This window comes from Mobula hypostoma, unplaced genomic scaffold (assembly GCF_963921235.1).
Source record: "Mobula hypostoma unplaced genomic scaffold, sMobHyp1.1 scaffold_69, whole genome shotgun sequence".
NCBI classification, from domain to species: domain Eukaryota; kingdom Metazoa; phylum Chordata; class Chondrichthyes; order Myliobatiformes; family Myliobatidae; genus Mobula; species Mobula hypostoma.
The window spans coordinates 571,449-594,624 of NW_026948182.1; the positions used below are offsets into that span (position 1 = coordinate 571,449).

Genomic DNA, 23,176 nt, shown 5'->3' on the forward strand with positions numbered 1-23,176 from the left:
TCCCTGCCATGCTCGACCACTATCCGACTCCGAGGCGTCCGAAAATTTCGAGCCTCCCATCAGCTTTCCGACACCGAGTTCCGAGTACTGTATCTATCCGAGCGATTCGACCTCAATCTCGGTCGCCAACAGCAGGCAAAGCCGGTGATTTTGAGGCCTTCCCTCCGGAAGATTCACGATCACGCAGTAACGACAGCAGCGAACGGGCGTTTCAGAAATTTCTCCAGATGTTCCTCTGTACTTTCACGTCCCTCTCCATCAAATCAGAATTGTCCACGGCCCCTATTTCACGGATACGATATCATTTTTCACCGAAGGGCTGCGCACACGCGGAACGCTGCTCTCTCTCCTCCCGCCGAACCGGCTGAACATGAGGGGACAGAGTTTTAACTGATGGAAGTAGGTACAGAGCAGATGTCAGACTTGACTGGTGTGTGTGTGGAATGCACTGCCAGCGACAGTGGTAGAGGCGGATACAATAGGGTCTTTTAAGAGACTCTTCGATATCACATAGATGTTAGATAGTACATGGAGCCTAGAAAAATAGAGGGCTGCATCTAGAGTACAGCACTGCCATTCCGTGTGTCAGTGTGCTGTCTATCGCACAGAAAATGTTGACCAGCTATTTCTGAGACAGATCGGCTCTCCCTCATCACCTCATATAGTATAGTTACTGTTGTGCTTTCGTTGCTAACGAGGTTTTGCTGACGGGCCGAGAGAGCTCCTCGGTGATATTCATCCCCAAAAACTTGAACCTCTGAACGCTCCCAATTAATTCACCGTTTAGGGATAGTGGGGCTTGTTCGAGACATCTTGCATTTTTGAAGTCGATTACCATTTCTATTGTCTTCTTAATGCTGGTCGAAGTTTGAGGTTCATCCTCTCTATATGCAGATTCATCAGCCTCTGTGATGAGGCCAGTCACTGTTGTGACCTCTGCGACTATGCTGACTGAGTTTGTAGCAGGAGCGGGAGGGCAGTCATGGGCGAAGAGAGAGAGTAGAGACGTGGCTCTGTACACGCCACTGCGGGGCGCCTGTGCTGAAGTTTTGGGGATTTGATGCGCACTTGCTTAGTTTCACCGTTTGAGTACGATTAGTGAGGAAGTGTAAGTTCCAATTACAGGTTGATGTGCCAAGACTTGTGGAGCTCCTAAACGTTATCTCCAGAAATTCTCCTCAAATTTGCCTGTCTCTGAAGTAAGAGTTGTTGGTCGATCATTCCCAGTGTTAATCCCGGTACCTTTCTTGAACAAAATAATGAGATTTGTCAGAACCTCCCAACGTCTAATGCTTCGCACCTATTCCTGTGGGCAGCGAGGACGCACATGTCATCACCAAAGCCGAGGAAATCTCTTCCCACGCATCCATTAGTATCATGTGCGATATTCCTTTCGGTCTCAGGGTCTTATCTATCCTCATGCTCTTCAAATTCTCCAATGCATCTTCCTTCGAAACCTTGACATATTCCAGCATATCAGGCAGTTCACGCTGCCCCCACATTCATCAAGTTCCCTCTGGGATTCCTACTCTGTGGTCTACGGAGTACTGGGTTAATTGTGCTGGTCCGCGGCATGAGATCTGTCCGGAAGCTCTGCACTGGTGAATACTGAAGCAAAGCGTTCATAACCGACCCGCACTGCCGCCCCCGACACCAGGCACATGTTTCTTTCCTCTTGTATCCTTCATCGTCTCTACACTCTCGTCCTCCTGTTCTCCCCCTCGCCAATGCACACTCCTAACACTAATGTCCACTGTTTGGCTCCTTCGTGATGACCTTGTAACTCTCCAGAACCCTCTCTGATGATCTCGGCTTCTTAACCCTTAAGCATGCTTGTTTCTTCCTCGGGAATGGATGTTCCACATCTCGTCACAGCCGTGACCCCTGCGAGTTAGCATACTTTCCCTACCTCAGCGGGACAAACCTGCCCAGAACGCCAAGCAAGGGCGCCCGGAACAACCTTCACATTTCTGTTGGGCATTTCCCTGAACACATCCGTTCCCAGTTCACATCCCCAGGTTCCTGCCTCATAGCGTCATGATGGGTACTCCCCCAAATTAAACACTTCCCAATATATTCTGCTCATATCCTTGTCCATGGCTGTGTAAAAGTTCAGGGAGTTGTCGTCAGTATCACCAAAATACTCACTAAGCCTCGTATATCTTCGTTGAGTTTATTCTCTTCAAGCATCGGCTTTCTGAATTATTTCTAAACTTTTCTAAATTAAACAATACTACGTCACGGTTTGCATTCTTTTACCGCTCCCTCTCTTGTTTATTTATTTATTGTTTGTTTCGGTGCTTTTGGACGTATTGCACTGTACACACATTTCACGGCATTTACTGGAGATAGTAAACGTGATGCTGGTTCCGATTCTGATGATGGAAATGAGGAGCCGGTGATGATCCATAATATGCACCGCCATTTACTGAGACCTTATTCGGAGCCGGAAAACCCGATGCACATTCGGTATCGGTGATATTTGTCACAGAGGTTATTATAGAGATTTTTAACCTTCAATGTCAAAAAGCGGGAATTACTTCAATACATTCCGTGCTGCCCTTGTCAATCTTGCCCGCACACTGGGCTGCTGAGTTCATTGTGACTGAAGAAGTATGGACAAAGTTGGAATAAGGTGATGGAATCCGTGTGGTCCACAATGACACTGGGCAAATAACGCAGACTGTGCAGGCCCGCTGTAATGTTCATATAATGTGGGATTGGTTTCAGGATAAATCGTGAGATAACTCAGAGCTAAGGTTGACTTTGAGAGATATGGGGCGAGATATCACACAATTAATATCAAATAAAATGAATGTGAAGGCAACAATAGAAGTAGATACGAGAAAATCTGCAGATGCTGGAAATTAAAGCAACATACATAAAATGCCGGTGGAACGCAGCATGTTGTGTGTGTTAATATAAGTAGGTGATAGGTCATGACCGGCATTTCAATCCGGAGTGCGGGGAACAGCTTTAAAAACTTTCTGATTGTCTACTTTACTGGACGGTGTTATGGACTGAGCTTTAAGTATTCCCCGCGGTGCCGAGAGGACACAGAAGTAGAAACGGCGCCTTGTTTGTTAACTGACTGTAACTAACCCGAGTTATTGTGCAACCTCTGTGTTTTTTTCACCGGGGTATAGATTAATGTATAAAAGGGCAGCGAGGTCAGAACGCAGGCGAGTGGCTCTCAGTGCTAGCAGTGCGGTACATTTTGTACAACACCCGAACATGGCTCTACCGACAATCCGGCATGTGAGCATTGTACTTTACCCTATTCTCGCAGCTTTCGGTGTTCCGGGTAAGTCGACACATCCTCTGTCTGAAATGTTCGGGACGGACTTCTGTTAACAGTCATTTCACTGGGTGTTGTTTACCGGCGAAACCGACCCAGCGCGGAGACACGGCAGACTACCGCTGCTGAACGGTTCGTCTCCGCTCCACACGCTGATGCAGGATCAAGTTCACTGTCACCCCGACCCCCCATCCCGCCCCCAGAGTTCATCGTAGACGATGCTGCTGAAATTCAGGGAGATCAATCCTTTCTGCTGTTCACCACTGTCAGCGTAAATTTGATACCGGGGGTTGTTGCAGATTGAAATATATTTTGTGATCTAACTTTTGGTGAAGGAGCAGTAAAACAGTACGATTTGTGGGAACGTTGCGGATTGTACCAACTGCCACCGTAGTTGAATTCTCTCTCTCTCTCTCTCTCTCTCTCTCTTCCTCTCCGTCCTCTCGCTTTCTCTCTTTTTCTCAGTGTCTTTCTCTTTCTCTCACCCTCTTTCTCTCTCTCTCTCTCTCTCTCTCTCTCTCTCTCTCTCTCTCTCTCTCTCTCTCTCTCTCTCTCTCTCTCGCTCACTCACTCTCTCCCTCTCCTTCCCTCCCCGCTTTTTGGATTTCCGATCAAACCTTTTGATTATATGTCTTCCCCGTACCAGTTGGGAATTATAGTAAATATAGCTAGCATAAGAATGGGGTGTCCAGCTGGAGATTTGAATTAATTTCTCCCTGTCGCACCTTTAAGATGATAATGAATGTGATCAAAAATGGCGGATATATCCAAGTGAGAGTTTATTTATTGATAGACGTTTCGGAAACTATTCGAGTTTAAACTAGATTGCGCACAAGCGACACTAGACGAGTCAGTGAAGTCCGATTCTGTTCACCAGGACCTGCGCTCATTCATTGACTAAACGGAGGGAACGAGTGCATCGGTTTCACCCTGGGGCTGATGACCGACAGCGGGAACGGCCCCACTTACTCCGGGCCTGTACCGGTTCAATAATAATGAGTTCTGTTGAGTGAAATCTGTCGACTGCAAATCAGCCGAGCCTCCTACAGCCACTGTGTTCAGCTCTACCACGGCTCTCATTCCGTACGGCTGCTGTCTGAATGGGGCTTCGAGGGTAAGAGCAATTGAAATGACGATCCCACAGGTAGGGAATGTAGGGCGCAAGGGAGGTATGGGAGAAGATGCTGATCTCCTCTATTTTTCTGGGTTGTGATGGCGAATGAGCAGCAGTGCTGCCCCCTCTCGGTTACATCGCCAAGGTGACATCGAGAGCACGTCACCAGCAACTTAACCAGGAGCAGTGCTGCCCCCTCTCGGTTACATCGCCAAGGTGACATCGAGAGCACGTCACCAGCAACTTAACCAGGAGCAGTGCTGCCCCCTCTCGGTTACATCGCCAAGGTGACATCGAGAGCACGTCACCAGCAACTTAACCTGGAGCAAATGCGCAGATCGAATGCAAACCGTTTTAGTTCACTGAATGAGGAGTTTTGATTCTCTCTTGGCACATATTTCCCCGGTAATTTTGCCGATCGCTGTCGGAAATAGTATTTTCACATTGGATTCCAAGAACGTTTCTCCTCACCCTGTTTGTAACTCACAATTTGTGACTCTTTCCCTAGCGAAGCTATTGACAACGGTGGTCCTCTTCCGAGGGAATTGTTGCCTTTCCAAATGTATATCGCTCTACATGGCTTTCCATGGCAATGGCAGATCTCCTGGTGATGATCGTCTGTGTAATTGCGTATCATATCGTCTCTTACCAGTTTCCATTCTCCTTCCTGTCCTACACATCCGCCTGTAAGGTCGTCCTGTACTTCAATTCGACCTGCCTGCAAACCTCGGTCTGGTACACTGTCCTGTTCACAGCCGATCGGTTTGTAGCGATCTGTTGTCAGAAGCTTAAACCGAATTATTGCACGGCGTGGATAGCTGTTGTCGGAATTATAACCTGATGCATTTACAGAACGTCCCGTATCTATTTCAGTATAAACCTGTGCGTGTAGTTAACGGTATTCAATAGGACTGTCAGCCGAGCTCGTGGTTCATGGCGTCTCTTGTGGGCGTCGCATTCTCCTTTCTGCAGAGTATTTTAACGGTTATAATACCTTTTGTTCTGATAACCCTGTTTATCTGTCTGACGGTAAGGCGCATTTTATTAGCCAGTAAAGTGCGCTGCGGACTGCGTGGTCACAGCAGTCAAACACAGAAGGATCCGGAGATGGAAAGCCGCCGGAAATCCACCATTTTACTCTTTAGTGTGTCCGGCAGTTTCATTCTGTTGTGGCTGACGGCCGCCGTGAGCTCTCTGATCACCCGACTCACAGCAACCGCGCATTGCGAAGGCGATTACTCCAACTCTGCCTATGTCGCCACTGAAGCCGGCTACATGATCATGTATCTGAGTTCCTGCACGAACGCCTGCATTTATACAGCGACCCAGGCTAAGTTTAGAGAGGAAATGCGGCTGGTGTTAAAATACCCTTGGACTTTATTTTTAAAATTGGTTAAAAAACACGGGTAAAGCAAAGCACATATTCCTAAAGGTCGAATGTTCATTAACTACTAATTCTCCGCATCGGAAATCCGTCATTGGGTCGGGATGTACATCTGGGTTTTATGTGTTTAACTATAATGTGTCTCGCTATTAAATTGACATGAAATGAAATAACACTTCATTTCCGTGCAGAAGCGTCCTTGATAGCCGTGACGGCATCAACAATCCAGGTATCCGATCACACAGTTGATTTCAGTCACTCGTTGCGTTTGACAGCTCCGTTGACACTCAGGGCTCATTTGGCCGCTGGGTAACTCGGGTAAAGGTGGAGCCATCGCAATGACTTTTACACTGGCAGTGGAGATTCGCTGCGGTCAGCGCTGTGACAGAGCTACCTTCTTGTAGATTGCAGTGCGGAATCAATATCGCATAGATTCTGCCCCAGCTCGACTATGGCGACCTCTGCCAATCCCCAGAGCCATAATCTAGCCCGTATCCCTCTCTACCTTTGTTAACCAAGAGTTATCCAGACACATTTCCATTATTTTATTATCACCTGCATCCAGCAAGTCTGCTGCAGACATAACCACGCCGCACTGGGCGAGAAAAAGAGAATGTCTTCAGATCTGTCTATGGATGTGCCACTGCTGACAGAGGAGAAGACAAAGTTGTTGGCTATCTGTACAATATACACCTACTCATAATTGTATAAACTTTTAAACGGACCCTTCATTTTATTTTCTATTTCAGACAATCAAACTTCTCCTTATAGTTTATCCGCTTCCCCACAGTCCAGGAAACAATCTGGTGAATATTGATCTTCCATCAGTTCTTACAACATCCTTCCCATGGCGTGACAATCAGAATTGCACCCATTGCTCTCAGTCTGTTATCACCAGTGCTCCGTATCGCTGTCAGACCGAGTCGGAATTCTTCCACTCAAATCCTCGGTGAACAATGCAAGAATAACAAAATCCACTTTCGCTGTACTGTCCTCCTGCATTCAGAAAGGTATGGCCTAGCGTTGCAAGGTTACAACTAAAAACGACCCTCCAAAGGTCTATATGTCCTCCCAGAATTTTACTCACAATGTGGATAAGTCACATTTTGTTTCACATACTCTTTTACAAACAATAAAGGACCCAGCAGCAAACCTACAGCTCGCCGCTTATTGCCAGCGTCCGGGAGGAGAGACACGCTCGCACACTACCATTCGCATCCATTTACCAAGCTAATTTGGTTACTAGTTTGCCAATTCATCTCCGCGTCCCTGTATCTGTCATGGGTGCCTTGTTAGAAACATTACTGAAGGCCATCCAAACTCTATCTACCTTCCTGCTTCGTTAAATCGTCGAGATTGTTCCTTTAAAAGCACAATCATATTTGTGACACATGACGCCGCCGGCACAAGACCACACGGCTACGGCGTAGGGATCCGCATAGGCTCTGCGTATGGTTCGCGGCGACGCCGTACCTACGGCGTCGATTTGACGCAGAAGTATAAATAAGCCTTGACTCCTTATTCGCTTCGTTGAACCGCCTTCCGAGCTGTATATACATATATTCTGTTAACCGGAATTTTCTGCCATGCCATTCCCATACCGATATAAAGAGAGCTGATCTCAATATTCAGGAAATGAAGTGATAAGAGGAGCGATGTGGAAACGGTGAAGAAATGAGAAAAAAGATATTTAAGGAGGCACAGACGGTAAACGACGTTTGGGGGATAAATTGAAGACGGGTGTTTGCATAACTAATGACACAACTAAATCGAGATGGCTGGGTTTATAATTCTATGCACTTGTATCCAAATCACTGCAAGGTCCCGTCCAAACCAGTCCCATGATCCCAGAGTTCAGCGCTCTTTCAGTCACGCCCGCACGGCCCTCCCTCCACCGCGGACGTCCATCCTTCAGCTACCCGAGGTGAAATTTCCGCAGTCCCATCCGTCGGCTCAGTAGCCTGTCCATTCCTTCCACTTTTGAGCATTCTCTCCGTGGAAAACTGGGCGAGATACGCATCCCGTCAACAACTCATCCACACGAATGCTCCAAGCCGTATGGTAATGGACACGTAACTGAAAGTGTTCCGGGAGAACGAAACGGGGCAAATAGAGCAAAGCCTCCTGGGTAATAACTGGGGAATAGCGATCACACTGTGAAAATTCGCGAAAATCAGGGTGGGCATATGAAATACAACAAGAAGCTATTCCTTAATGAGACATTATCACGACTAATATATTCCCACGAAGAAGTATTTCCTTTTCCGCATCTAATCTCATTGATTTATATTAAAAAAAACGAATATTTTGACGTATTTCAAAGAGTGAGCCGTCGCGGAACTTCGGGTGTAAAGTTGCAAGCGTTCACTCCATTTCCTGAAGGGTATTCTCCCCGTCACATTTCCAAATTATCCCTTTTCTTAACTCCCTACCTGGGAAAAATTCCCTCTGTGTCCTTTTCTTTTGTATCCTGTCGTCAGTGTGGAAGTTTGATTCAGTTCATTTCTGTCTCTTGTATTCACTCCATGGATCTCCTCAGCTCCGGCCTCCTGCATCCATTCCACACCCTCACACTCCTCATTTGGAGCTTCATTCCACTCTCACAGTTCGCATGTCTCCGCTGTACTTTTCCAATGTTGGAAGATTCTCCACACAGGTTTCCCTGAAGTTCCGTCCCTCTGCAAATGGAGAGAAATTCCTTTCTGCATCTCAGTTATTTCCTCTGCATGTTCCCCGACACCTCTCCCGAATTCAGCACGGTGAGATCCGCCCGGTCTTCGTCCTCTTCAATTTCTATTAATCAGCAAGATTCTACCAACCTTCATAACTCTCTTTATTTTCTCTGCTACTCCACGTCTTTCAGCATCTTGAAGGGAACATTTTTTACGTGATTTTCTGAACTATTTGGTCCTCGCCACCATTATGTCCTGGTCCTGGATGAGACACATCCACTGTGATCCAGGGACACAGAGCTGAGCAAAACAGTGGACTCAGCGCTGGCGAAATTCTTGGCAGTCTCTGGAGTAGGTCTCTCTGCTGTGGGCCGAAGGGCTGTAAATGTCTATTTTCTGTTTCAATCTTTTATTAACCTTCAAAATTAAACATAACAATAATAGTAATGATACATAGAGATCGGGATTACAATAATAACAGTTAGCATGTACAAGCACAAATTCCAAGTAGCAAATATAGTTTATCCTCCCAACCTCATAGTAATTCACCATGAAAAAGATATTTTATAAAGAGAGAAAAAGAAAACCCCCTAAACTAAAAAGAAACTAAACTAAAAAAAACAGAAACGAACAGAGCTTGGGCTGTCATATTACACTGGCAAAAATTATTTGTCGATAACTCCGCTCCTCGAAACATGAACAAAAAAGAATTACTACAAAGGATTCAGAAAGGGTCAACTTACATCATATGAAAATATTGAATAAATGGCTTCCAAGTTTCTTCAAATTTAACCGAAGGATCCAGAGTACCACTCCTAATTTTTTTCCAAGTTTAGGCATGCTATCGTTTGGGAAAACCATTGAAATGTAGTGGGGGAATTAGAATCTTTCCATTTAAATAAAATGGATCTTCTGGCTATTAATGTAACAAATGCAATTAGACGACAAGCTGACATGGATAAACGACTAGAGTTTATCACTAGTAGTCCAAAAATTGCAGTAATAGGATGAGGTAGTAAATCAATTCGCAGAACTACTGAAATAATATCAAAAATATCTTTACAATATTTTTCTAAAAGAGGACAAGACCAGACCATATGTGTCAAGAAGGCTACCTCAGAATGACATCTATCACAAACAGGATTTATATGGCAACAAAAACGAGCTGACTTATCCTTGGTCATATGAGCCCAGAGAACCACCTTAAATTGTATCAAGGCGTGTCTGGCTCACATTGAGGAAGTATTGACTAATGTTCTATGTTCACACAGTTTTCTCACTCCATCCAGAGACAACAGTAATGGAGAGGTACAGCTGTTAATTTTGTGTACTTGATTAAACGTTTAAAGTCACGTCGCCTGTGTTTTGGACAAACGACAGGCGGATGAGTAACTGCTCCTGCTTATCGCCGACCATTTTGTTCCTGCCACTTTAATTCCCTATTCCTTGTAAGTTCTGATCTTTATGTGTCTGGCCACATGCACTGATATACAGGTGAAACACCCTGGTTTCCTTGGCTGCGTGAGTCTAAGGAAAATACTCTGAATTCCCGCCAAACTGGTGAGATTGAGACGGCTCGATCCCACCCCAAACCCCGGGTTGTGTGGGTGCTGTGTAATTTGCTATCCTGTGACAAATAACAGACTGTACACTGCATACGATTAAAGGGATTATACTTATGAATCTTAACTTAACTGAAAGGTTAGTGAAGAATAACAAAAATAAACTGCCCAATTCCAATCAAACAGTCACACGTGCACACGTTGGAGCTCATCTGGAACTTCTCTGTCACTCGGGCGCTGGGTCCTCGGTCAACGTGAAAGCTCACACCACCTTCCGAACGTCGCTCACAACCCATCTCGAACAAACGGGTCTCCCGCCGGATCCTGTGCTTCGACCGGTTCTGTACAGCGTCTTCTCTCCCCATCTCCCGCCGAACAAAACCCAAGCCCAACCTCTGTGCCCATCACCAGAGAAACAGCCCCTTCATTCAACCATCCTAATTGTAGAGCACACATTTCTTATGTTCAACCATAAGCCGAACAAGCTGAAAACAAGCTGCTTTTACAGAACTGCCAATATGAACTACGTACAGCACAACAGTAAAAGTAATAACCAGGGCATTACACTCTTCCCACATCGAAATAGTCATGTCCTCATGACTTGGAAATAATTTGTCATCTCATATTAATAACACCGCTTTCAATTGAATTTCGAGATGTCAGCAACTCCAATCCATTTTTGAAAGGTCGTGACATATCTCACTAGGGGGATAGTCGGAACATTCTGTTTCTCTGGTCCTACATAGGCTAGCTGATTCTTTGAGACCTCCTTACCCCATCAACTACTTCTTCAGTTTCAGACACTCCTTGGGATACCTCTGGTGTACATGGCTAGGGTTCCCCCGGTCTATCACTCGTGCCTTCCTGCAACCCGGATCCCTCTGCTCGGCTTCATCCCCAGTTACTCTGGAACCGAGACCCGCTTCCTGGTCCAGCTGCAAGCCTGCCTGTGCACTGCTAATCCCCCACACAACCGCCACCCCAACCCCCCACCCAGGTCACCTGCCTCAGCGAGAGAAAGGATGGGAATCTCTCCATCAATTTTTGGGGAGTTGGCGAAAGGCAGCATATACCACAACCCCTTTACCTCATCCTCCGAGTCCTTCAGTCTCTCCGCGTTGCAGCAGAGTCCTCTTACTAGGTGTAGGGTCCAGGCCAGGCTCTGGGTGAACACGCAACTCTTGCCCCAGAGATAGAGGGTGGTTCCGATGCAGAATCCTGACAGGTCCATTCCCATCCTCTGGTATCACTCAGAAAACTAGTACATTTGGCATTTGACTCTCCATTACATTGGTCGTAGCTTCCCAGCGGTCAGCCAACTTATACTTCCCTGGTAGACCCAAATTCATTATGAGGACTTGGTTTCCAGGCATGCACTGGGAGAACCTAACTTTTTGATCATCTTCTCCATGTGTCTTGCGTGTTACGCGCTTGGGCGATCATGGCTTTCCACATCGCAGCGTCAATGATATCTCGCACATTTAAATCTGATCTTTCACAGTGTCCATATATCTTCTTCCTTGCCTTCCTCTTCCGCTTTTCCCAGGCATACGGCCTTGTAATGTAAGACATTCTATTTCTCCCTTTCTGTAGACATGGCTCAGCAATTTAAGTTTCCTCTTATTTAATGTTCTCATTAAAGATCTTTTCGTAAGGGCAAGTTGGAGTACTGTCTCATTAGTTACCATATCTCTATATGATATTTTCTGCATTCTTCTAAGAAACCACATTTCTGTTGTTTCTAAGTTTCTTTGGAGTTCTGGTGTTATAGTCCGTGTTTCGGAAGCATTCAGCAAGATTGACCAGATGTAACATTTTAGTAGCCTAAGCCTTGTTGTCAGAGAAATGTGTCTGTTGGTAAAAATAAGTTTCACTTTTTGGAAGTTGGTTTTGGCAAAGGCAATACTTTTTTTTTATTTCCACTTTACTTCCAGCATCTTGTGATATAAACTACCAGGGTAATTAAAGCTGGCCTTTTGTTCAATCTCTTGGTTACCGATGTACAATTGGAGGTTGGGAGTATCCTACTGTTTTGATATTGCCATACATTTGATATTTTTTTTACAGTTGGTGGTTAGACCAAAATCGGCACTTGTTTGTACTACTTTGTCTAGGAGAATGCGTAGGTCTTCTACAGCACTTGCTGTTATGGTGGTATCGTCTGCATATCTTATATTGTTGATGTTAACACCTCCAATTGTTATCCCATCTAGGTCTTCTATTTCTCTGAGAACCATTTCATTATAGATATCAAATAATTTCGGTGAGGGAACGCATCCTTGTCCAACTCCTCTTTGAATTTTAGACCAACTGCTCATATTATCATCAATTTTTACCGCAGCTGCTTGATTCCAATATAAATTTTGAAACAGTTGTTGGTCTCTTCCGTCAGTGTTTAGTTTAGCGAGAATTTGAAATATATTTTCATGATTCACTTTGTCGAATGCTTCAGTGAAATCAATAAAACATAAAAAGACATCATTCTGATATTCAATTGTCCTTTCTGAAAGCATTCGTAGTATGAAAATTGCGTTCCTAGTTCCTCTACCCTCAATAAATCCATATTGCAGTTTGGAAGTTTCTGGTCCTGTTTTTAATTCGACTCAGAATAATTCTCAACAAAAACTTTATTATGTGACTTATAAGACTGACTGTTCTATAATTTTCGAAGTCAGTAGTTCCAGGAATTTTTGGCAGTTATAAATACTGATTTCAAGAGATCGTCAGAAAATATATGACATTAAACAGTTCAAAAAGAATATCTATGCTCAGATCCTACAGTGCTTACTGAAATTTCATCAGGTCCAGTGGCTTTACTATGTTTTATGCTTTTCATTGCTTTAGTTATTTCTTCTTTGGTAATAGGTGGGCCAGGATTAGGGTGTTTAATATCTGGGTGTTCCCCTCTATTTTCTTCAAAAAGCTGATCTATATACTGAATCCACCTCTTACATACTTTATCTGGGTCTGTTAGTATGGATCCGTCTGCTGATCTTATGCATCCTGTAGAGGTTTTCTTAATTACATTAATTTCCTTAATTTTCTTGTGCATTTCTTTGCTGTTGTTAATATGACTTTCTACTTCACTGCATTTTTGATTCAGCCATTCTTCCTTTGCAATATTGCACAATTGTCTGGTCTGTCTGTCTCGCTCTCTGTATTGCACTTCATTATTCTTCACTAACCTTCTTTGTTCCATCAGATCCAGAATTTCTCGGGTTATCCACCCCTTGTTGGTGTGTTGGATTTCTTGTACTGGAATTATCTCCACTGCTGATTGCTGTATAGCACATTTAAATCCGTCCAAAATAGGTGTTGTTTCGTTTTCGGTGAGGTGCTCTTCTACAGCTGTTTTGAATTGTTGCTGAAGTATGCTATCATTTTTACATTCTCCCAACATATACTCCATTCTCTTTTTTCCATGTTTCAGTTTCTTTAATTTTGTTTTAATGGTAGCTATTACTGGATGGTGATCTGAACCACAGTCTGCTCCTGGGTAGGCTTTAGGATTTGTGATATTGCTTCTAAAGCGTTAATTGATGGCAATGAAATCTATTTGATTCCCTGTTCTATCTACATGGATGGTTTTTATACCAAATATTAGTGATCACTTGGTGGTTTCTGACACACCAATCAGTAAACCTTTCTCCATTTTCATTTTTCTCCACAAATTCAAAAGGTCCTATCATGTTATCAACGCTTTCCTGCTGTCCACTTTGGAGTTAAAATCTCCCATGACTAGCTTTATATCGTGAGATTTACATTGCTCATAAGCACTGTCGAGATCTTCATAACTTGCTGATATCTTCTTCATCCGCATCAGTTGTTGGTGCATCGGCTTAGATTATGCTAATATTAAAAGGGTTACCCCTAAATTTAACTGAAAGCAGCCCAATACCCCATAACACATTCTGATACTTGTTTGTTTAAAATAATTCCAACTCCATACATACGCTGTTAACCTCCAGAATACATTATCAGAGAACTATTCTCAGCGAATTTGCCACTGTCGGTCCACCTAATTTCTGACAGGCCTAAGATATCAACTTACAACCTTTTCATTTCATTTAATGTGTTCTCCAACTTTCCTTTCTGGTAAAGTATACGGATGTTCCATGTTGCTACCCTTGGCCTTTCCCTATTGCTTACAGTCTCTGGATGACGGTCTGGTGTCACCTGCAGCACATGACTACCCCGACCGAGCGAGGTGTTGTTCTGTTCATTAGAATCAACCCCATTCACGCTGTTGTCTGGTTTCCTTCTTTTGTTTCTTTCCATGATTGACGAGGCAGGAATTTCAACAGTGGTTTGCCATTGCCTTCTGTTGCCGCAGTGTTCATCTAACTAGAGCATTTGACCTCTGCTGGTGTTCCCAACTGGAATCATACACTGGACATCGCCCTACCTTTGCTGTTGTTGTACAAAGACAATCCTCCTCCACAGCTTGAAATCAATCTCCCTGCTGCCGGAGATTTCAGTGAGTTTAGGTGACACCACCAGTGTCGGTCTGGTTATTTCTCTGGCGCCAAACACTCGCCATAGACAGAGCTCCTTCAGCGAGACAGGGTGCACCCGGACCTGAGCCCGACCTGAAGGTGCAGTTGTCTTGGGTGGCAGAAGCTATATAATCGCTATTGGCATTTCCTGATATTTAGTCAGGACCCAGCCACCCCGTACATCCCCATTGCTTAACAGGATAAAATTCAGAAATTATGGCATGGATAGAGGAATTGCTGACAGCCAAGAGGCAGCGAGTGGGAATAAAAGGAGCGCTTTCTGGTTGGCTAACTGTGACAATTGATCTTCAGGGGTCAGTATTCGGTCCGCTACTTTTCACATTATTTGTCAATGATTTGGATAATGGAATTGATGGCTTTGTGGCAAGGTTTGCAGATGATACAAAGATAGGTGGAGGCGTTGGTAGTGCTGAGGAAGCAATGCGATTGCAGCAGGACACAGACAAATTTGTAGAACGGGCAAGAAAGTGGCAGATGGTGTACAATATTGGGAAATGTACAATAATGCATTTTGGCAGAAGGAACAACAGTGAACTATTATCTGATTGGTGAGAAGGTTCAAACAACAGAAGTACAGAATGAAATACGAGTCCTTGGGCAAGACTCCCAGAAGTTTAATTTACAGGTCGAGTCTGTGGAAAAGGAGGCAAATGCAATGCTGGCATTTATTTAAAGTGAAGTAGAGTATACAAGCAAGGAGATAATGCTGGTAGTTTCTAAGACTCTACTTAAGAGTATTTGGGACCCATATCGACACTACTTCGGCCTCACTTAATAACATAAGAAATAGGAGCAGGAGTTGGCCATCCAGCCCATAAAGCCTACCCCGCCATTCAATAAGATCGTGGCTGATCTGTCCGTAAGCTCAGCTCCATCTCCCTGCCTTTTCCCCATAACCCTCAATTCCCCTACTATGTAAAACCCATCTAACTGTATCTTAAATATACTTAGTGAGGAAGCCTCAAATGCTTCCCTGGGCAGAGAATTCTACAGATTGACTGCTCTCTGGGAAAACAGTTTCTCCTCATCTCCGTCCTAAAGCTTCTCTCCTGAATCTTGAGGCAATGTCCCCTAGTTCTAGTCTCTCCTACCAATGGAAACAACTTTCCTACTTCTATCTTATCTATCCCTTTCAAAATGTTGTATGCTTCTATAAGATCCCCTCTCCTTCTTCTGAATTCCTGAGAGTACAGTCCCAGGCGACTCAATCTCTGCTCATAGGGTAACCCCTTCATCCCTGGAATCAAACTGGTGAACCTCCGCTGCTCTGCCTGCAAAGCCAGTACATCCTTCTTCAAGTATGGCAGCAAAACTGCACACAGTACTCCAGGCGCGGCCTCACCAGTACCCTGTATAGTTGCAGGATGACCTCCCTGCTCTTGAATTCAATCTCTCTAGCAATGAAGGCCAACATCGTATTAGAGTTAGAGTATTTCGGACCCATATCTCAGAAAAGGCGTGTTGTTGTTGGAGAGAGTCCAGAGGATGTTCAAGAAGACGATTCCGGGAATGAAGGGGTTAAGATATGAGGAGCGTTTGCCAGCCTTGGGCCTGTACTCCTGCACTGACCTATGTTTAATAAATGCGGGTGGTGGGGGGTAAATCTCACTGAAACCCACCGAATGTGGATAGGTCCAGATAGGGTGGATGAGGAGAGGACTTTTTGTATGGTGGGGGTAGCCATAACAGAGGGCACAGCCGAAAACTGAGGAGCGACATTTTAGAATAGTTAAGGAGGATCTTATTTAGTCGGAGAGCAGTGAATCTGTGGAATTCTCTGACACACACGGCGGTGGTGGTCAAGTCCGTGGGTGCATTTAAGGCAGAAGCTAATAGTTTGCTGATCAGTCAGGGCATTACAGGATATGCCGAGGAGGAAGGTGCATGGGGTGGAGTGAGAACCGGGATCAGCCATGATAGAACGGCGGAGCAGACTCGATGGGGCTGAATGGCCTAATTCTGCTCCTATGTCTTATGGTCTTATACTGCTAGAGTATTACACAGTGAAGACTGACACAAAAAATACTATTACATTCAGCTGCTATTTCTTTACTCTATTACTAACTCGCCAGCATCATCTTCCAGCGGTACAATATCAACTCTTGCCTCTCTTTTACTCTTTATAAATCTGTAAAACTTTTGATACTTGATATTATTGGCTCACTTACCTTAATTTTTCATCTTGTCTCTCCTGTGTGTTTTTTTTTAGTTGTCTCCTGTTGGTTGTGTAAAAGCTTTCCAGTCCTCTAACTTCCCACTATTTTCTTGCTATATTATATGACACCACTTTTGTTTTTATCAAAAACAGGAGAAAACCTGTGGATGCTGGAAATCCAAGCAACACATACACAGAATGCTGGACGAACCCGGGATGCCGGGCAGCGTATATGGGAAATAGTAAACAGTCGAGGTTTCGGCCGAGACCCCTAATCAGTACTGGGAAAAAAAAAGATGAGGTGTTAGAGGAAGAAATGTAGGGGCTGGAGGGGTAGAAGAAGTGGTAGGTGATAGGTGAAACTAGCAGAGGGGGAGTAATGAAGGAAAAAACTTCTTAGTATATAATTTCCTTAACGATTCTCGAAAGATCATTGCTGATGCCTCCACATCTCTTCAGCCACCTCTTTCAGATCTCTGGGGTGTGCACCATCTGGTCCAGGTGACCTATTTACATCCAGACCATCTCTGTTTCCCAAGAACCTTCTCCTGAGTAATGTAACTTTACACATTCTGATCACTGACACCTGGGACTTCCATATTCCTGCCAGTGTCTTCGACAGATAAGAGTGATGTACAATAATTATTCAGTTCATCTGCCATCACCTTGCACCCCCAGCCCATTACTACCTCTCCAGCATCATTTTCCATTGGTGAAACATCCACTTCCACCTCTCTTTTACACTATATGTACCTGAAGAAAAGTTTGGTATCCTCTTTAATATTACTGGCTACCTCACCTATGTATTCCATCCTTTCCTTTTTTAAATTATTTGTTCATTCTGTTAGTTTTTAAAAGCTTCCCAATCTTCTAACTTCCTCATAATTTTTGCGCTGTGCCCTCTCTTTGATTTTTATGTTGTCTTTAGTTTCTCTTATCAGCCACGTTTTGTCCCCTTACCTTTAGAAAACAACTTCCTCTTTGTGATGTATATATCCCCTGCGTTCTGAATTGCTTCTAGTAATTCCAGCCATTGCTGCACTGTTTTCATCCCTGCCCGTGTTCCTTTCAAATCAATTTTGACCAATATTTCTCTCATGCCTCTCCAATTCTCTTTATTCCACATCTGATTTTAGCTTCTCCTTCTCTAATGTCAGGGTGAATTTGATCATATTAAGATCACTTGTCGCTAAGGGTTCCTTCAACTTAAGTGACCTAATTAATTCCAGTTCATTACAACACCCAATCCAGAATAGCTGATCCCCAAGTGGGCTCAACCACGAGCTGCTCCAAAAAAGCATCTTGTTGGCATTCTAGGAATTCCTCCTTGAGACCAACACCATCCTACTTTTCCTAATCACCTGCATGACAATCCCCCATGACTATTGTAACATTGCCCTTTTGGCACGCATTTTCTATCTCCCATTGTAATTTGTGGACTACATACTTACTGCTGTTTGGAGGTCTCCATACAATTCCCATCAGGGATTCTTTTTTTTTTACATTTGCTGTTCCTTAATTCTACCCACAGATTCTACACCTTCCAACCCTATGTCACCTCTTTCTAATGATTTTATTTAATATTTTACCAACAGAGCCACACAACCCCACTACCAGCTTGTTCTTTCAAGAAACTTGTAAGCATCTGGGAAACAAGAGGACCTGCAGATGCTAGAAATCTAGAGAAATACACACAAAGTGCTGGAGGAGCTCAGCATGTCAGGCAGCATCTATGGATGGGAATCAACATTTCGGGTCAAGATCCTTCATCGGGACTCTTGATACCCACCTATCTGGAATATCAACAAGCAAAGAAAGTAGAAAGTACTGCGAAATAGGGAAAAAAAACTTTGAGAAAATTTAGTTCAAGGCTTAAAAAAACCTGTCAAACAGAGCTCAGTAGTTAACAAACACAACAAAAGCAAGTACTTCTTTCATCAATACCGACATTGAATTTTTTTATAGAAATATCTTGGTCCCATTTCAATCTGTAAAATACACAAAGAAAAATAAGAACTTTAGAAAAGACTATTTACAGACAGACCCACTTAGATTAACACTACCTTGGTCAGAAGGAGGAAGAGAAATAACACACATGAAAAAAAAAATACACAACAGTCAGATAAAGCTTCTAAGTATATATTTTCATCAAAAATGTACAGGATTCAGCATATGCAATAAAATACAGACTAGAAAACTTAAATGAGAGGCCCACTCAGAAAAATGAATCATCACTATGGAAGAAAAGATTAACCAGTGGAATGAGTATGACCCTCCATGGGAGACATCCCAACGATCTGAGCAGACCAGATGTTGACAAGGAAGCATCGAGCACCTGACTGAGAGTTGGAGACCTCTTCCCAGAAACAGAGGGGTTCCTTGCAGAAATACAGGACAAGGTGGTTAACAAAAATAAGAAAAAAATCAAAACTACATGCAATACCAAGAAACAAGGCAATAAATGCAGGGAATAACAAGAGAAACCAGACACATTCCAACACATTCCAGGATCCTGCAGCAGTTGAACTCAATTTGATTACAATCGAGTGGCAAATATCATTGACCAGAATCTTGCTTTAAAATACAAACTGACCTCCATTTCATCATGGCACCGTACATTCAAGCCTGTTCCAGTTTTAGAGTCAAAATCTCACAAACTATAGATAACCAATACATTATTTCAGATAGGACAATCCATGATAACCATCAGATATAATATTACAGGATAAACAAGCAGGAACAACTCCCTCAATAGATATAACCATTCCCAACACACACATGTTCCTCGATCAGTGGAGCACCTCACCACAGGTATTGTTTGTGTCATCAGTCAGACAACCAGATTATTTTCTCTGTCAATCAGCTTCCAAATGTTGCGACTCTGTCATTCGTTGCCACGGCCCACTGCTGATTCCCTTCTCCTCATCATACATTCTTACCCCGACCATCGTCCAGAGCCCCAAACTCTGCCCTGTGCAGACCCGCCTCTGGTTTCTGACCCTACTCTGTTGAACATCCAACTAATGGTTTCCCATTCTGCTTTCAGTCTTCAGAGGACAGTGTGTTTTCAACAACCCTTTAGAAGCAGGGAAAATGACCCATAATGTGGAAATGAGACATCAATAAGGAGGTTAACTACCAATGTCATTCTTCCTCAGCCCAGAGATTAGAGGGACGGAGAACATCTCAGACAGAACTGCAGTCAGCTCCACTTCTTCAGGCTGCAGAAATTCAAACCTCTTCACCCAAAGAGTGGCGACTGTTTGGAACCCATCACCACAAGGAGAGCAAGAAGGGAACAACAGGGGAGGATTTAAAAGGACTGTCATGGAACAGAATCACTGGCAGGGTCCAGCCGGCCTGAGTTGTCTCCCTACTGTACGATAGCTGCATTATAAATTCACTAAGTACCGGAGACAGAATTCAATTAGAACTGATTTAATTGTCTTAGATCCAGAATATTAAACTCCAGCCCTATTAAGGGTGAATGTGCAGCAGAAGAAACTCCTCCCATGCCCAGTGACCAGGGTGCAGAACAGGGTGTGGTGAGTAGCAGCAATAATTGCAGAGTTCAGCACCGACTCACTCTCGAAATTGCATTCAGCAACGGTGATGGACAAATATCCAGCATGCAGCTTATTGAAACTTTCTCCCTAGTGTGAACCCGGCAGTGTGTCACAAGTGTAACACGCTGTAAAGTTTCACAGCTAATGTAATGGCCTCTCTGCAATGTTTCACTGCTGAGGTAATGGTTTCTCTGTAGCAGCAATGTTTAGGTTACGAATAGAGATAACAGGGTTTTGGAGTGTGGGGCTATCCAATGACAGAAATGTTCTCTCTTGTGAGTCTGGAAGAGAGATTTTGGTGTTTTTTTTTGCTGGGGAGAGATGAGAAGATGCGAATGGAGAGAGTGGGCCCTTTTTCATTTATTTTTTTGTTTTCTTCAGGAACCATGTAGTCAAATTAAGAATTATAAAGCTCAATTGTTTCATTGCATATTGTGTACCGCTTGTTATTTCGGGGTACTGATTTGTAAAAGGGGACACATCGTGCAGCATCCACCCAAATGAGATTTCTTAAGCTTGGCCAGGCTGGGGGGGCTATCACCCCCTATATTAAGCTGCTAGCTGAAGTGAAAGTTACATAAGGTTAAATGACTGAGTGAATCGCTTCCCACATTCACAGCAGGTGAACAACCTCTCCACAGTGTGAACTCAATGATGCACATTTGGATTATTTGGTTCAGAGAATCTCTTCTCGAAGTCTGAGCAGGTGATCAACCTCTACCCAGTGTGAACTTGCTGGTGTCTCTGTAGTTGAGATGACCAAGTGAATCCCTTCCCACAGTCTGAGCAGGTGAACGGCCTCTCCCCCGTGTGAACTCTCTCATGTACCTTCAGATGAGATGACTGAGTGAATCCCTTCCCACAGTATGAGCAGATGAACGGCCTCTCCCCAGTGTGAACTGACCGGTGAGCTTGCAGGTGGGATGACTGAGTGAATCCTTTCCCACAGTCTGAGCAGGTGAACGGCCTCTCCCCAATGTGAATTCGCTGATGTACCTTCAGTTTAGATGACTCAGTGAATCTCTTCCCACAGTCTGAGCAGGTGAACAGTCTCTCCCCAGTGTGAACTGACCTGTGTACCAGTAGGTAGGATGACCGAGTGAATCCCTTCCCGCAGTCTGAGCAGGTGAACGGTCTCTCCCCAGTGTGAACTGACCTGTGTACCAGTAGGTAGGATGACCGAGTGAATCCCTTCCCGCAGTCTGAGCAGGTGAACGGTCTCTCCCCAGTGTGAACTAACCGGTGTGCTTGTAGGCTAGTTAACCGTCTGAATTCCTTCCCGCAGTCTGAGCAGGTGAATGGCTTCTCCCCAGTGTGAACTGACCGGTGTGCTTGTAGGCTAGTTAACTGTGTGAATCCCTGCCCACAGACTGAGCAGGTGAATGGCCTCTCCCCAGTGTGAACTCGCTGATGTAACTTCAGTTGAGATAACAGAGTGAATCTCTTCCCACAGTCTGAGCAGGTGAACGGCTTCTCCCCAGTGTGAACTCGCTGATGTACCTTCAGTTCAGATGACCGAGTGAATCCCTTCCCACAGTCTGAGCAGGTGAATGGCCTCTCCCCAGTGTGAACTCTCTGATGTACCTTCAGTTGAGATAACCGGGAGAACCCTTTCCCACAGTCTGAGCAGGTGAATGGCCTCTCCCCAGTGTGAACTGACTTGTGTACCAGTAGGCTGGATGACTGAGTGAATCCCTTCCCGCAGTCTGAGCAGGTGAACTGCTTCTCCCCAGTGTGAACTCTCTGATGAACCTTCAGATTAGATGAGCAAGTGAATCCTTTCCCACAGTCTGAACAGGTGAATGGCCTCTCTCCAGTGTGAACTGACTTGTGTACCAGTAAGTTGGATGACTGAGTGAATCCCTTCCCACAGTCTGAGCAGGTGAATGGCCTCTCCCCAGTGTGAACTGACTGGTGAGCTTGTAGGGTTGATGATCGAGTGAATTCCTTCCCACAGTCTGAGCATTTGAACGGCCTCTCCCCAGTGTGAACTCTCTGATGTACCTTCAGATTAGATGAGCAAGTGAATCCTTTCCCACAGTCTAAGCAGGTGAATGGCCTCTCTCCAGCGTGAACTCTCCGATGAACCTTCAGGTGAGATGACGAAGTGAATCCCTTCCCACAGTCTTTGCAGGTGAACGGCCTCTCCCCAGTGTGAACTCTCTGATGAACCTTCAGTTTAGATGAGCAAGTGAATCCCTTCCCACAGTCTGAGCAGGTGAATGGCCTCTGCCCAGTGTGAACTCGCTGGTGAGCCATTAGTTCAGATGATCGAGTGAATCCTTCCCCACAAATTCAGCAGATGACCAGCCTCCGCCCAGTGTGAACTGACTGGTGTGTCCACAGGTGGGAAGACCGACTGAATTCCTTCTCACCCACAGAACAGGTGAATGGCCTTGTCCCAGTGTGAACTTGCTGATGTACCTTCAGTTGAGATGACCGAGTGAATCCATTCCCACTGTCTGAGCAGGTGAACGGCCTCTCCCCTGTGTAAAATGACACGGTGAATCCATCCCACTGTCTGAGCAGTCGGTCTGATGACCAAGTGAATCCCTCCCCACAGTCTGAGCAGGAAGGATGATCGAGTGAATCCCTTGCTCCACTTCTTAAATATTTGGACAGAGACAGCAAAACCGACGTGTTGTGTTCAATTTTCACGTAAACAAATTCCTTGTCATTTTTAACCGGTAAAAAGATTTACAAAATCGATCAATGGGTGTAGGACAACATTTCAGATGTCATCACTTGAGTTGTCAAGGTTTGATCTGGTATCACACTGTTACAGTGAGGTTCAACCCAAGTTGGAGAGAGAAATCATCTTCTAACTGGGCACAGTGCTGGTATCTGGAATGACCATCAAATTCTCTGATGCTCTTCCTGTCTCTATAAGAATGGGGCATTTCTGCCA

General features: G+C 44.5%; 1 protein-coding gene across 1 annotated transcript; it reads right to left on the reverse strand.

The window, feature by feature from the left end:
• Nucleotides 1–16,001: 16,001 nt before the first annotated feature.
• On the reverse strand, nt 16,002–22,745 carry LOC134341482 (zinc finger protein 420-like). The gene has a single exon (XM_063039351.1). It carries the CDS (start codon nt 22,525–22,527, stop codon nt 20,986–20,988), a length of 1,542 nt encoding a protein of 513 aa, XP_062895421.1. The 5' UTR covers nt 22,528–22,745; the 3' UTR covers nt 16,002–20,985.
• Between the last annotated feature and the right edge of the window lie 431 nt (nt 22,746–23,176).